General features: G+C 34.3%; 1 protein-coding gene across 1 annotated transcript; it reads right to left on the bottom strand.

The window, feature by feature from the left end:
• Positions 1-7,222: 7,222 nt before the first annotated feature.
• LOC135845020 (uncharacterized) lies at positions 7,223-15,763 on the bottom strand. Its single transcript, XM_065363458.1, has 5 exons — positions 14,342-15,763; positions 13,841-14,249; positions 13,569-13,722; positions 13,313-13,464; positions 7,223-11,186 (listed from the first exon to the last, which is right to left on the bottom strand). The coding sequence occupies exons 1-5, from the start codon at positions 14,800-14,802 to the stop codon at positions 10,863-10,865; spliced, it is 1,500 nt and encodes a 499-aa protein (XP_065219530.1). The 5' UTR covers positions 14,803-15,763; the 3' UTR covers positions 7,223-10,862.
• Positions 15,764-15,898: the final 135 nt, after the last annotated feature.

Raw genomic sequence — 15,898 nt, 5'->3', positions numbered from 1 at the left:
GCTACCCGATGACTTGGGAAAAGAATACGCTTATCAAGTAAATTAAATACGATTCACGAGTATTCCATGAAATAATTCTCTTCACAATAGCCCATATACCTATCTTCTTTTCATAAAATACGAATTCAAATACTCGCAAACATACCTAGATCTAGGTCCTGGTATGTTATAGAATGATATTTCTCCTAAACTTATCCATATAGTACACCCTTGTTCAAACACACCTTACAATATACCTACTTCCACTCAACCCAGAAATCATTTTTTTTTTTTTCCTTTTCCTATTAAAATCTTCGACTCGTAATCGTAGGTATAATATAAGCTGTACATATATGTAACCTTAATTAAAAATCTCTCGCACACAGCATTTACTGCCCAACAACAGTAAATGCCCTTACGTAATATTCTACACAGTGTGTTTATTGTTTCAGTATACGCCACAATATGTAAATATCATGCCACTATAGGATACTGTACCATGTCCCCTAATAAAACCAGAACGATCTTCTCTAAAAATTGATAACCGCATGGTTCCCAGCGCAGCACAGAAGACAATTTTGGTCAACGGCGCGAGTAAATAGGATTGCTAGCTGCTCATAAAAACGTCAAATAAGTTAGTACCTCGTTAAGATATCAAGTAAGGTACAAAAATTCGAGCAACACCGGCAGCATTATAGATGAAATAATCGTCTACAGTGCAAGCGATAAGCCTGCATTACTTCGACGATTCATAGCGATCTCTACGAATTCGCTACTTTGAAAACTGAACGATGTGCAAAATTCCATGCATTTTATTCGTCTGGCAATCTTGATTTTTTTGTATAGTCAGCTTTTTTCGGAAAATTCAGTTCATAGAAACTTAGAATGAAGTCCAGACGAAGCGCTACCACATCCAGAGAAACCATTCGATAAAATAGTCAAAAGCCATAAAAACTTCAACAGACGGCGATACTTGTCACTCATATTTTTCTCTCTTATATTCGATTATTTTATTTTTTGATAATTACCTCGCCTTCTTATCTACTTCTCACACACAAGTGTTCTTACAATCATATACGCACCAAAATTTTATGGATTTGGAGGTGGGGACGATTTTTTCACCTATCTGTATCATCCAAAAAGATAGAAAACTGAAATAAAGGTGCTACCTTTTCTCGAATCTCACCTCATTATATGTAGTGCTGGGATCCATACGACACCTCTCGACTTAGCTGTGGTAAGTTTTGACTCTACTTTACCTATTCGATCCGAGTTTGCTTTATATTTCAACTTGATCTAGCTGGCTTATATTTAAGTAAGTTAGTTGGATCTTTTGCATCGAATTCGCGAGTGATTATTTGTACCTTTGCACCAAAATATTCAGTCTTATTATTTTTTCCAATTTTTTCCTCAAAAATCCAGATTTTGAACACAATTTCACCTGATCAACTATTCGATCAATATTGTCAACTCCTTGTTGACAATCTCCCGTTTCCATCGAATCATTCAGCTTGATTATAATTTTGCATCAAACCACTCCAACTAATTTTTGAATTTTTCGACCAATTTTGATCAGATTTTTTTCGACCATTTTTCCAAAAAATTTATTCGATTATTCGAATATTTTCCCGAACAACTTTCAAATCTTTAATCATCCCAGTTTGATTTCCTAGAAATCATGTCGTATTGCGAGATTATTTGCGACCAGTGCAAGCTATCTTTAGCACTGCCCGGACCATTTGCAAGGGCAATTCATGATGATATTTACATAACAGCATGTAGGCACCTTTTCCATTTTGGATGCCTATATCGCTTGTATATAAATTCCACTACTAGAACAGAACAAGGTGCACAATGTGTCCCCTGTCCTCATCCGTCATGTAAGCAAATGATCTTAGGATCTGATTCTTTCTTTGTGGATCAATCCTTACGAATATTCCAAGTACTCAACACTGACTCTAGAGTCCAGTCTCTCGTAAATCAACTCGCATTACAACGAGATTACATCACACGTATCGAGATGGTGATGATTAACGAGAATATTGAACTAAAAAATCAGCTGGAGGAGTATCGACGAGAACACTTCAATTTAATGACTCGATACAACTTGCTCCTAGATCATCAGATAGGCAATCTATTTTCGAATATACGTCCGAGAATAAATTCCTCAAACAATCCTCAACCTTCTTCTTCTCAAACTGCATCCGTCACGCCACAATCTTCGACTTCAAATTCCGATGTACCGCAGTTTACATCCCCCCCACCACTGTGGCGACAATTTCAAAACTCAGCACAACCTCTCTTCGCAAAACCACAAACTTCTTGTGATTCTGCACTGATTCAAAGACCAGAGCCTGTAGAGACCCCAATTCCAACGATTGTCACCCCTCGACAACAAACTGTCCAAGCTGGTTCATTAACCCAGCCCATAATCTCGCAGCTCAAATATGTAGACGTAGTTGGAACACCCTCCACTTCGTCAGACAGCTCTAGAGCCTCAGGTTCCGGCATTAGTACGACTTCGGATCGCGTAGCTCCTACGACACTACGATCCAAAATTTTCCCCCCAAAGCCAAAAAAGGGCACTTCTGCTGACAAGCGCCTTTTTCATAAAAATTATAGAGCCCGGTTCGGCTCCGATTCAGCTGAAATAGAACCTTTCTATCCCATTAATTCGTACCCGCATGGCTTTACGGCAGCAGGATACGAAATTTTGGACGATGCTTATATCATCGTATTTTTGGCCTATAATATCCTAATTATGGGGGATGGACACGCTGATGGTATCGCAAGATACTTAAGTGTATCTAAACCCTATGAAAACCTGATTGACATAGAAATGTACCGTAGAGACCTTCTAGCTTCTGAATTACTCTTATATCTCGAAACGTTCTTAAAACTCCCAAAACGAATTATGATGTCAATTGGGAATTTTGACGTACAAAGAGGTACGTCATATGGACAATTCTTCAATATATTCCAAGCTATTATTCTATTATTCAAAAAACTAAAAGTGCAAGAACTCATAATCCTTCCACTTATCCCTCACAAGAAAGTCAATCAGGAACAATTTTCAGAAATTAACAGAGCTTTAAATTACGATTGGGAAAGAACTCTTGGAGCTAGAATAACTAGAATTCCACATATTTTCGAAGAATTCCATACAGATAGGGCAGGAATCGACCAATATGGCCCATTCTACCCATCCAACCAATATGCCAACGTGCTTCTAGCCCTCAGAAATGAGCTTATCCCAGACGTACTTCCCAGACACCCTACAAGCCAATCTCCCAGACCCCCTACACCTGATGTTGAAATTCCTCCAAATAATATTCTTCCTTTACTACCACTGGATCTTCGAATTCCCAGAATTTGCTTGACCCCTGTTAAAATAGATCCTCCTCCTACCACGACTTCATCTACTAAATTATCCCAAACTACAACCCTTTCCACCCCCTCTACCTCTTCTTGTTCAAGCAGAACAGATCTAGCGGTGCAAAGTGTACAAATTTCCACCGAAAAGAATGCAAACAATCTCGGAAAGAAAGGTAAACCACGCCGTGTAGAACGTCGTAAACGCGATGAGGAGGAAAGCTTAGTTCGAAATGTACGACGACGCACCGATCCCATCGTGCGTATGGTAGAAGAAGCTATAGAGCAGGTGGAAAAAACCAGCATGCCACCAGTTAATGTGCCACGCGACCGCGCGGCTCGTATGTTTGCTTCTGATTCCAGGTCATCTTTAAATGATCAACGAACGCCATCACGAGATGATGAGACAGAGAAAAAGGAGGCTGAGAAAGACATCAATTCATCAGACCAAAACCAGTAGAGCTCTGGACCACTGGGATTGGATCGCTGTTGTAAAATTGTATTTTCTATATACTTATTAATTAACTATATTTAACCCTAGATTTAAATATAAAAGTAGAACATTACTAACGTTTCAGACTCTCATCTATAGACAAACTCCAACAAGTAAGTATTTTTTGAAAAACATACTAATAGTTTGCTTCCCCACAGAATTATTATGACTCAAAAACAACGCAGTCCAGAGTAATGATCCTATGCTAATTGACGACTTTGAGAGATGTTTGACTCGAAAAAAGCTGAGATTCATTGATAATGATACTGTCGGTGACTAAACAACTACAACTTCTCATCATACAATACCACTACTTCTTCAACAGAAATTTTCACAAACCAACATTATTCAATAGTTCATATTTTTGCATTCTTTACAATATTTGTCTTTTATATGCATTCATATTCAAATCCTGCATCATGTGTCTACTTTTATACATATAGTTTTATGCCATGCACATATATTATCCCTGTAGAATTAGACGAATATCTTAGAATTACGCAAAACAATAGAATTAAGCAAAATCCTAGAGTTAAGCAAAATTTTTTCTTTTCTCCATGAAACTTTACGCAATTTTTTATATTACTTTTTACATTTATTCTATGTTCTCTACAATGTTAGATTCATGTTTCTATGCATTTATTTTCATGCCATATACATATAGTATGCCTTTAAAATTAATCTTAGAATTACGCAAAAACGGTAGAATTAAGCAAAATTTTCGAAACTGTATGCACTTTCGGAAAGATAGGGCCGCATAATGTACAAATTAGAACACACAGTGACGTTAATCAACTTTTCTTAGCTTTCGAACTTTTTTCAACTTTATACTTTTGGTCGTCACATCTGAACAAAAATTAGGGAACAAAAATTTAAAATCTGCAATATGACAATTGTAAAACTTTCTATAAAAGAAGCTAGCTTTTCGTCTCCGTCATATTTGCAAGAAATAGGAAATCTTCAGAAATTTATAGGTCAAATTACCATAATGACACTTAATGACCAAGAACCACTCACATTAGCAGAGCACATACTTCGCGTATTTATTCTATCCAGTTATAAGGAAAACCTTCAGTTCATACCCATTAAGACATTTAGGATACATTTGGCTACATAACAAAAAAAAGAAGGGCCATTTCGGAACCCAAAAATTTTAGAATTTTCTGTAAAACACATTACCATTTTTCGATCCTGTTGATTGGTTATAAATTTGAGCAAACGATCCCTCATTATTGACTTCAAAAATTATAGACACCTTTAGTAGTCAGGAGCATATTAACGACTTTTCCACTTGAAAAATCCCACCCTCCGACCCATCTCTTGAAAACCTGTCACCTCAAAATAGTCTGCAGATCAACGCAGCAAAGTACGGAGGGGCAGGGTGGTGGAGCCTCCCTTGTCTTGGAAGGGAGGGGAAAGCGGGGTTACGGCATATTTTTCCTCTTATTTTTCGTGATCCGTGCTTCCCCCCGTGACCTGCTGTAGGGGTCAACCCCCGGAAGGGCATATGATATGAGGAAATATGCCTTCATCGCCTAAGCGATGATTAAATTAATCATCACCATAGAGATGATGAATAAAATAACTCCCTTAAACTGCAAGTTCGGTAATGTGTTAACTCCTACTACTGTGCTACTCCTACTACGTAGCTATAACGTAATCGCGCGCAGCAAACGCATAGAACGCATCCGATGCACCCAAAAATAGTATAAATAGAGCAACACGGACGCGAGCCAAACTAGTTGTATTTAAAATGGGCTGAACTTCCAAATAAGTTGAGCTTCCATACGATCTTGGACTCGGCGATCCGGATAGCTGGTTCTTGGTCAAAAGTGTACTTATGTAGATACGAGTAGATGAAGTCCTCTATAGGGGGTTCATCCCTTTTATTCAGTCTTCGCCCACTTTTAGTGGTTAATATGTTTCTCGTTTTCGTGATTTAAATTATCGTATACGTAATTAATCGCGTCCACACCGGATATCATCTGATTATGCTGGCCATCGGAGATAGTCCTAGAAGAATAGGTACCTCGTGTATTACATTGCTGTCGACCGGCCTAGTATTAGTGAGCCACCCTGAAAGAGACAGTAGAAGCGGACATTATGTGAGCCTTGGTGAGTAAATCTCACTACTATTTCCGAAATTGCATGCAATTTCTAGGGTATCTAATTACCCACCTTCAGTAATCCATTAACGCGCGTCGTAAGGTATAAGCTTGTGCATGTACCTATTATAGAACAACCCTATAGTTATTCTATACTTCTTTATCTTTGTACCCGTTTTAATATGCATTTGATTTTATTATGTCTAATTAACAATAAACATATTATCACTTTAGTGTAATTAATATGAGTTTTATTGGTAATTAGAGATTTTACTGTGAAGAATGAGCTGCATGACTGAAACCTCTCCGATATTTTGAGCTAACCAGGCGAGGCAATTATTCACTACCTTAGGGAATATTTCTTGACTTAATCACGTAGGTAGGAATTCTAATAAAAATCATCTATATCAATCCTGTAAGATCTCACTCTATCATGTACCCAAGTATCCATTTTTTTAAAATCCAATTAAAGATTGGAATTTTTGACATTTTGAAATTGACCTTTTTTATTTTCCTTGTAAGTAGGTATTTTGTTCAGAATTCTGAAAAGAATCAATTTTATTGTTTCAAGATCAGCATAGCCTATACTTCTAGTTCGAAAAAGTTTAGATTGAATTTGGATTCCGTTTCAAAGTTTTTGTTTTCCTATTTTCAAAATTATTTTGCATTGAATTATTATTTTTCTTTTTAGAATTCAACTCGCAAAATTATTCAACTTTTTTTTTAATGTGAATAAATTCCCATCCAAAAATAATATTTACTTAATTAGTTTTGTTTCAAATTCCTTCAACTATTAAAATTTCTAATCAAACTGTTAGAGTAGGTATTTGCCTTTTTAAAATATTTTTTCCCTTTTTTAAAAAAAAAATCCAACTTTTGAGTTTAAAAATGGTTGACTGCGGCCAAATTGAATTTTAAACGATTTGTCAACCAATGAAATTACCTACCTACATATGCAATTTTTTCACAAAATTTTTTTGCTCAGACTAGTATTATGTAGGTAAGTAGTTTGTTACTTATATTTCGTCATACATCCTTCGTAGAAATTTTGTAAAAACGTAAACAAAAATAATTTGAAATCTGTCGCCATGTTTCCGATTCTTATTTCTCTTTGGCAATGAAAAGCAATCAAAAAATAGCGCGAATTACAAGCAGGTTCAACTTCAGTTTAATTCAACATTTGTTGAACAACTTTTTCAAATTGCAAAAACGAAATATACGATCCACTTTGATAAAAACCTCGAATCCCCAACACAAGTTTTTAAAAAATAAAATTAGTCTGTACACTAGAATGTTATGAAATAAAACAGAAATTACGTATGCATTATATAATTATTTGAACAAATAATTAGGTACCTACATAATGAAAACACGTTTTTTTAAAACTAAATTAAGAACACAAACATTTCCTACTAAAAACTAAAGAGTTTACTTGGCTCAAAAAAGTGACTGATACAGAAACTCAGCCTGAAAATTTTACATTAAATAGCCCTACATAAGTATGATGGTCAAGTATCAACAGTAAAAAAAAAAAATATCACACTCATACTTAGAATACTTATACAACAAAATACTGGAAGAAAAATACATTACATACGTAGGTAAAGTACATCCAACTTACATACTTTGGTACCTACTGATGAATACCTATGAACACACTCCAAAAAGTTTGCTAAAACTACGAGTAGGTATCCTTCAACAACAGTTAAAATATAAGAACAAAAAGCTCAAAAGAATGACTAATTGGAAAACAATTTTTTTTTTTTTTTTTTTTTTCTAAAAAGAAAATATGTATTATGTCAACACGTAAGTACAGGTTAAAATCATAAAAAAAACACAAAAAAATGAAAAAAATACCAATGTAGGCAGAAAACAACAAATAAATGATATGAAGTCAGTATGAATTCGATTACATCAAAATTTGACCATTTCAATTAAAAAGTAAAAAAAAAAAAAAAGGAAAACAAATCACTGGAAAGTTACGTATTATAATAACAACTAAGAGGCCCACTCAGGCAGAAAAGAGCAAAGAAATAAAATGAGGAAGTCAGTATGAATTCAACTGAGGCAGAAAACAGCAAATAAATAAAATGAAGTCAGTATGAATTCGATTACATCAAAATTTGACACATGTCAATTAGGAAAAAAAAAAAAAAGGAAAACAAATTACTGGAAAGTTACGTACTATAACAACAACTAAGAGGCCCACTCAGGCACAAAAGAGCAAAGAAATAAAATGAGGAAGTCAGTATGAATTGGATTTACATCAAAGTTTAACTTAAAACATAATCAAATTGCCTGAAAAAATGTCTCTAGATCCATCTTTTTAAAATATATTCCCTCGAATTTCTGAGAGTGACTTTATGTGAAATACGAAAGTGAAATAAGTCATCAAATTGAAACATAAATAACTCGCTACCATAATTACCTATTTCATAGGCATCATAATGAGGATGGTAGAATGCATTAATAAGTTGAGTAATAATTACAAGCTGAGTATTAGACTCTGATAGGAACATGTGTTTTACAGTGTGAAATTCAATGAAATCACTCGGAAACATTAAGATTGAACCAATTTTAATAATTGAATTTAAAAAAGAGATGTACTTGGTACTGGAAATTGCATTGGGATGAAAATGCGAAGGTAATAGACAGGATAACTGTTCACAGTCAGGAAGATTTACTAAGGAATTCACAGTGACAGGGCCACACTGAAACCATGCATATGACTCTTTACTTACAAGGCGATAGTTGAATTTCAACTGATGTTTGAAAGCAACAGTGCGAGCAACATTTTTTCGACAAACAGAAACGCGAGATGTTACTTTACCCTCCTTATGTTTACTTTCATAACGAAATGCAGAAAGTTTAGAAAGAGGCCCCATTAACTTCATAATGCGAGGGTAGTGCAGAAGAAAATGGTGTTTTGGCTTCATACATTGAGGAAACAAGTCGAGCAACAATTCTAGATATTCTGAAATAAGAGTTTCCAACTTTAAATACATATTTCTGTGGTGATTGTGAGAGAAAACAATATCAATAATTTCTTTCAAAGAAATAATTAGAATCCAACCTGGCTCTGCCTCTGGTATAAAATCACCTAACATAAGAGGTAAATTTCGAATCAAGCATAACATTTCTGCAGCAGACATCGATGAAATAAACTTATTATTTAAATTATTTTCACTTATACTCGGAGGAGTGTTTCGCTTATCGTTTACTGAGTAATTAAAACCATTAAGAATATCATTAAGATGATCAAGAGTGACATATCTCTTAATACGGATAAAGTAAGAAAATAAATTAGCAAGATCGTATTTTAAAACCCCTTCTAGAAGATCGTGCATGGGATCACATGCAATATTCTGAGTTACATGAAATCCTTCAATTTCATGTAAGACACATGATTCAACGAGACCAGTTAGCGATGTATTATTAATATTCAGATGTTCTACATAATTTTCTTCTGTTCTTAGGATGCATTTCTTTTCATTGAGAATATCACTCAAGTTTTTCTTATTAATAAGACAGAAACGACAAAAAAAATTAGCATTAAATGATTCCACAAAACCAAAGAGTTGATGAATGCCTAAATTATCACCCAACACTAGACATAACTTGAAGTAAATTTTAGTAACCTTTTCACCATCTCCTTTGACAAAAATTCCTTTACTTTGCAATAATTTAATTTCATCTATTGCTCTACTAAAAACAGACAAATTTCCAAACGATTTTCGATCTAAAGTATTAAATAATAAAAATAGAAAAATATTGTCTAACTTTGACTGGTAGTTTATTGGCAAGCACGGAATTGAAGCGTAAACAGCGCCTAATTTTGAAACACCACTGTGGGAACCTAACGGATTATTTGTCTCGTAATCGTCAAAGAATAGAAACAACGGCAGTGTGATTGCCGACTCGTCATATTTAAAATTAAATTTTCGCCAAAAGTCACCTTGAATGAAATTTGATACAATTTCATTTTCATTTGTTAGATAGTTTAGATATGAAACCGTTTCATGAAGGACATTGGGCATCTCAAACAGTTGCTGAAATGTTTTGGAGAGGGGAATGATTTGGCCGTCACATTGGACAGGTTGTAACCTTTGCTTATCATCCTGATCACGCCTATAGTCAAACCTTTCTCCAATTACGTATTTTTCAGGAGGAACTAAAGTAGTGTTATCAATAAAAAATTTCTCATGGCGATATTCGCTACTTAGATTCAATTTTTCAAAAGGATTAGAAAATGATTCAAGCTTATTTTTAAAACAATGAAGATTGTCACTTGACTCTCCAAGTTCAGCTAATCGATTTAAAATTGAGCTTTTTAAATTTAAAAATGCTGCGCCTTGAAGGTAATTACTTTGTACATCAATGATGTCCTGTACCCTCTTTCTAGAAACATCAGTAAAGTTGTATAGTTTAGCTAAATTATGCAGGATATCATTTTTCAAAGACAGCTCAAAACTTGCATTCGGAGGCAAATTGCTATGAGAACGGTTATTAATTTTCAATGATTCAAAATAATGAAGCATTTCCTCATCAGATGTAGAAGTTATTTCTGATGCATTGTTCTGATTATTTGAATGCGAATCATCGTTCATAACATGACCTACATCAAAATTGGTTTCAAAAGAATCGTTTAGAAAAGAATCGTTTAGAACAGCAATATAATTAGATTCAGTGTTCACTGGCAGAGTATCATCCGCATGTTTACTACGTCTATGTTTTTTATAAGATTTTAAAGAATTAAATAACCGAGCACAAGAACCAACACACCGAAAAGAAGATAAGCCACTATGGAAAGTGTCGATATGAATTAAGAGATCATCATTTGAAGGCAAAGGGCAAAAACAAGCGAAACAAGTATTCCCATTCATACTGACAACATGCAAATACAAACTAAGTACTTAATACTGTAACTGTTTAAGTAGACTAATCAAGTCAACTCCATTATTACGATTATCTTGAAAATTACCCTTCAAACAGGTAATCTGTAATAGTTTCCAGATTTGTTCGCTTTCCCTCGGATACTCCGCATCCAACGCATAATAAAAATTGAACAAGTTTGATAACGTTTCTTCCGCGGAGTTGAACGAAAATTTGACACCGTCAAAAGTAATCCAATACCTTTCTAATTTTCCCAGATGTCCAACGAATAAAGCAGTGGGTTGGTATGTTGTTTTAACATTTGTTTGGCGTTCTGTAACTGCCGCCTGAATATCTGTATCACTCTACAAAACAAAAATAAAAATACTGCATTAAAACTCAACGCCAAAATGAAAAATAATCGTAAAATATTCTGAATAAAAATCACTGGAGCCCCAGTGGAAAGTAAACTTATTGCCCTTTTTTTAAACATCCCCCTACCAAAAAAATAACTTCAGATTCAAACTCTACAACCTCAAAAATATATCAATCGACCCATCACACTACCTATAATATAAGCACAATTTAGAATTTTTATTTCCTTACGCCTCATCCCCCACCCCTACCAAAAAAATAACAACGGATTCGAATTCTACGACCGCGAAAACATATCAATCGACACGTTACACGATAATACAAGCACAATTTGGAATTTTCCCCTTCCGCACGGCTCACCCCCCCGTCACTTCTACCAGAAAACGAACTCCAGATTTGAACTCTACGGCCTTGAAAACATATCAATCAACATATCACACGATAATATGAGCGAAATTTGAAATTTTCCCCCTCCCCACACCTCACCAGCCACCTCTGCCATAAGATAACTCCAGATTCCAATTTTACAACCTTGAAAACACATCAATCGACATACTATTACGCATCAATGAGGGTCAAATCCTAATTACCACCGTTTTAGAGGGTCTGAGACTCACTGTGTATTATGGGACGAACAGTGTGTCTTATGGTTAGCTGAAATTTTCACGGAACGCTTAATAGATTCAAAATTGTACTTACATCTTTGAAGTTGAAGTTACAAAATTCGAGAAGTTGATTAAAAAAAAAAACAAACAAAATTAAATTCTCTATAATTTTGACGACATGAAATTTTCACCGAACGCTTAGATTCGAAATTGTACTTACATCTTTGAAGTTGAAGTAACAAAATTCGAAAAGTTAATTAAAAAAAAAAATGACCCATCCACCATACTAAGGTAAGGACCTATACGTTTTTTCGCGATATTAAAAAAGGCATAAAATTGACCGCAAATTCATGTTCTACGTGAAATGTTACGATTGAAAAAAAATAAAATCATGCCTTTCCCAAATTATGCTATGAATGACTTTTAAATGTAACTTAGAACACGAATTTGCGGTCAATTTTGCTCTGAAGTCATGCCTTTTTTAATATCACGAAAAAACTCATACCTTACACCTAGTATGGTAGATGTTTTTTTTTTTTTTTTTTTTTTTTTTTTAAATTAACTTTTCGATTTTTCTTTGAGCGTGTTTTTCTTGGCAAGTACGTTTTGGCCATCAGGTACTTTTCCAAATACTCGTATATTATTTCTTTTAAAAAATGTGTTCATTATTTGCAGGAATATTCTTTAAATTTCAAGCTTTTTAAACTTTGTTTCGAACACACAAATCCCAATGGTCAGGTTACGTATTGAATTAGATTTTTATCGGAGTGTGTTTTTCAAATCAGTTTTAGTTTTTAAGCAATGAAAAATACGTACATTGAAGGTCTATGTAACAAAAATAAAGCTTCAACTTTAAAACTTTTTTTAGACATCAGTTTTTCGTGCAAATGTTCAACTTCTAAAAAAATACCTAGGCCTAATGAAAAAGAAACAAATAAATGAAAAAAACATGAACCCAAACTATAACAGTAGAATGAAAAATAACTAATTACGAGGAAAAAAGTGAAGAAAAAGGAACCTGAATTATTCACATAGGTATTATAGTAACAAAAATTGATCAAAATTGAAATTACGAGTATATAAGCTCCAGGGAAGGGGGGAATTCATATTCAACGCCACTATGCTAGATACCACTATACCACTGCACTTCACCAGAACTCGTTTTCAAAGTGTTCTTACATACACATGCCAAAAATGACAAAATAAATATTAATTCCCCTCCACATAACACACGCATACATACACAGTTTCAGCTGTATTGTTCTCGCTCACGTAATTGAAATGAGATCAGAGGTATGAATTACGAATACCTACAGTAAGTACATCAACTAGGAGAGTAAATTGGGTTCGAATTTGATACTAAGTAATTTCAGCTACATTATTCTCGATTGAGTACCAAAGAGAGATCAGAGGTACAAATATTACAAACAGCATACATCAACGTTTGTTTAGAGTAACCTGTGTTGTAATTTACTAGTAATATTGTAATTTGATAATGTGAAGTTTCTTACTTGCACGATAAGAAACATAGAGTTTAACACCTCAGCTCTTGAAGGCTTGTACCTAGGCAGCAAGACTTTACCTTCGTGATCACGTTTAGCTTTGACAAAGGTTGGCCGAATAATACTGGGAAGCAATGACAAAATAATTATATCTTGTTGATCTGCAAAGTGACGAAATGAAATTTAAATATTACTCGATTATTTCACATAGGTTCACATAATTTTGTTTTCAGACACACAAACAATATATGTAAAAATAGCTTACCACCCTCTGTAAGAGTCAACAGGGCTTGATTTGCAATCGCGTCAGCTGAACTGAACGTTTCTTTCAACAAAATTTTGATAAGCTGAGGCTTGATACTCGTCCAATTGGAAGAAAATTCGTTTGGCCCGAATTTGAAGATAAAATCATCTGCCAACTGTGTTGAACATAAAAAAAAGTTGACTATTTCCTGTTGTAGCCATAGGTAGCCGAACAAAGGCACAAATATCTACGTTGATTTTTATGAAATTGAAAATTAATCAGTGAAAACTTACCAAGTTCGGTGCCAACGATGTTTTTAATACTGGAAATCGTTCCAGATATTTCTGAATTTTTAAATCTTCCAATATTTGTAGTCTTAATTTTGTAGTTTCACTCCAGTACATTCGAACAGTATCATCAGGCTCCAAATTTTTTTCTAACCACTTTACTTTCTGGGTGTCTTCAGTAGCATCCACTTCCGATGATGTAGACAAAACTGATGAATTCTTCTTATCTTCTTTAACGGATTTAGTTTTTTTAAGTTCACGCAAGTAATGGGAGTATGTGTGGTACAGTTTTCCGGAGGCCGGAATACTTTCCTTTACTGTCCTCCTCGCTGGTTCATAAAAAACCGTCTTAGATTCCGATGGAAAAATGTGTACTAGGATGCTACTTAGTTTATCAAAGTCTTTGTGATTCAAGCTATAACGCAAAACATAACACTCGTGTGTAAATTACTGACCAGCTGGTATCTAGGTAAGTACATGAAGAAATTCACAACAAAAGTAACTTACGTCTGATGGGTATTGATTTGGTTTTGAATGATTGTGCGTACAATTTTGCTACGATGTGTTCTAGAAAGCTTTCCATCTGTTTCATAATTTCTCAGTATTTGATTACACAAACGATCTTCGCGTAAAACCTGGTACAATTCTCTAACATCTTCATTTGGCGCGTTATCAGATGATGAAGTTATATTTATTGGTTGAGAAACATCATTAGCTATGGGTTTCTGTACCAAACTGCTTACAGCATTTCCTGTTAACGACGAGGTTGAAGCTATTTCATCAGTATTCAGTAACGTATTAACAGCTGTTGATAGAGTTGATCTGGTATCGGCGATATCACTTGCACTAGATTGAGATTTACGAATTAGATTCATAGCTTCTTCGCTAACAGTAACCGTCTTTACGATATTATTGTTATCGAGGTTACAATAAACAGAATATTCTTGCGAAGAAAATTCGCTATTCATTATGATCGTAGTAAGACGCAACGAACGCAATGTAACAAAGCTTTACAGTAATACTCACAAAGTTGGAGTTAACGAAAAATCAAATCACGTAAAATGGAACAATTCAACAAAATTCACGGACAATGAATGATGAAACTATTATTATTAATATGGATACGATATACCGGCAACACAGAAAATACACACACAAACATGTGAAAAAGCGCTATCCAATCAAACTGCACGTAATAAACAGTAACGTGATTTGAAATAGCACCACACGTTTGCAAACAAATAATATGTTCTTTTAATCCTCGTTCATTAGAAGCGTGGTCATAGCCGAGTTGTCAAGTTAGGTAGTTAGGAAACTGTAGGGTACTAGGTTCGATTCCCCGTTAGGTCATTAGGTAAGGAAATTTTCGTAAGAGATTAAAATTGTGAAAAATCCTCCACATCGAGTACATTCCAACGGTGTGAATAAAATTCAAAATAGCGCAATCCTACCCCTTTATTTTAATTTTTTTAAATTTAATTTTGAAAATTGATATCATTGCTCCAAAGTAAAAATTACCTCACCACAAGTACTTTTTATTTCTCAAATAGTAAAAATTACCTCAAAACAAGCATTTTTTACTTCAACGCCTATTAATCTTTACACAATTGGTTCGAGTAATTTTTACTATTAAAATACAGTAAAAATTATTACGATAGAATAATTTTTACTTTTCAAATAGTAAAAATTACTTCAAGACGAGTATTTTTTTCTTCACCACACATTAATTTTTACATTATTGGTTCGTGTAATTTTTACTATCATGGTATAGTAAAAGACATTATGGAGGAATAATTTTTACCATGCCATCACATTAAAAATAATTTATGTGACCAGTTGAAAATACCAAGTTCTGAAATAAATTCTACTGTATTTTCGAATGGGATCCGGTTACTGTACTAAAATAATAAAAATTACCTATACTTTTTTTTTCCCGTGCAGTGGTAATTATCAAAGAAACTACCAGTGGTTATTACCACTGGTACTTTCGTCAAGAACCACTGGGTACCAATGGTGACCACCACTGGGTACCAATGGTAGCCACCACTGGTAACCAGTGGTAAT

The sequence above is a fragment of the Planococcus citri genome, chromosome 4, assembly GCF_950023065.1.
Source record: "Planococcus citri chromosome 4, ihPlaCitr1.1, whole genome shotgun sequence".
NCBI lineage: Eukaryota > Metazoa > Arthropoda > Insecta > Hemiptera > Pseudococcidae > Planococcus > Planococcus citri.
This window is presented reverse-complemented; position numbering and strand designations above follow the sequence as displayed.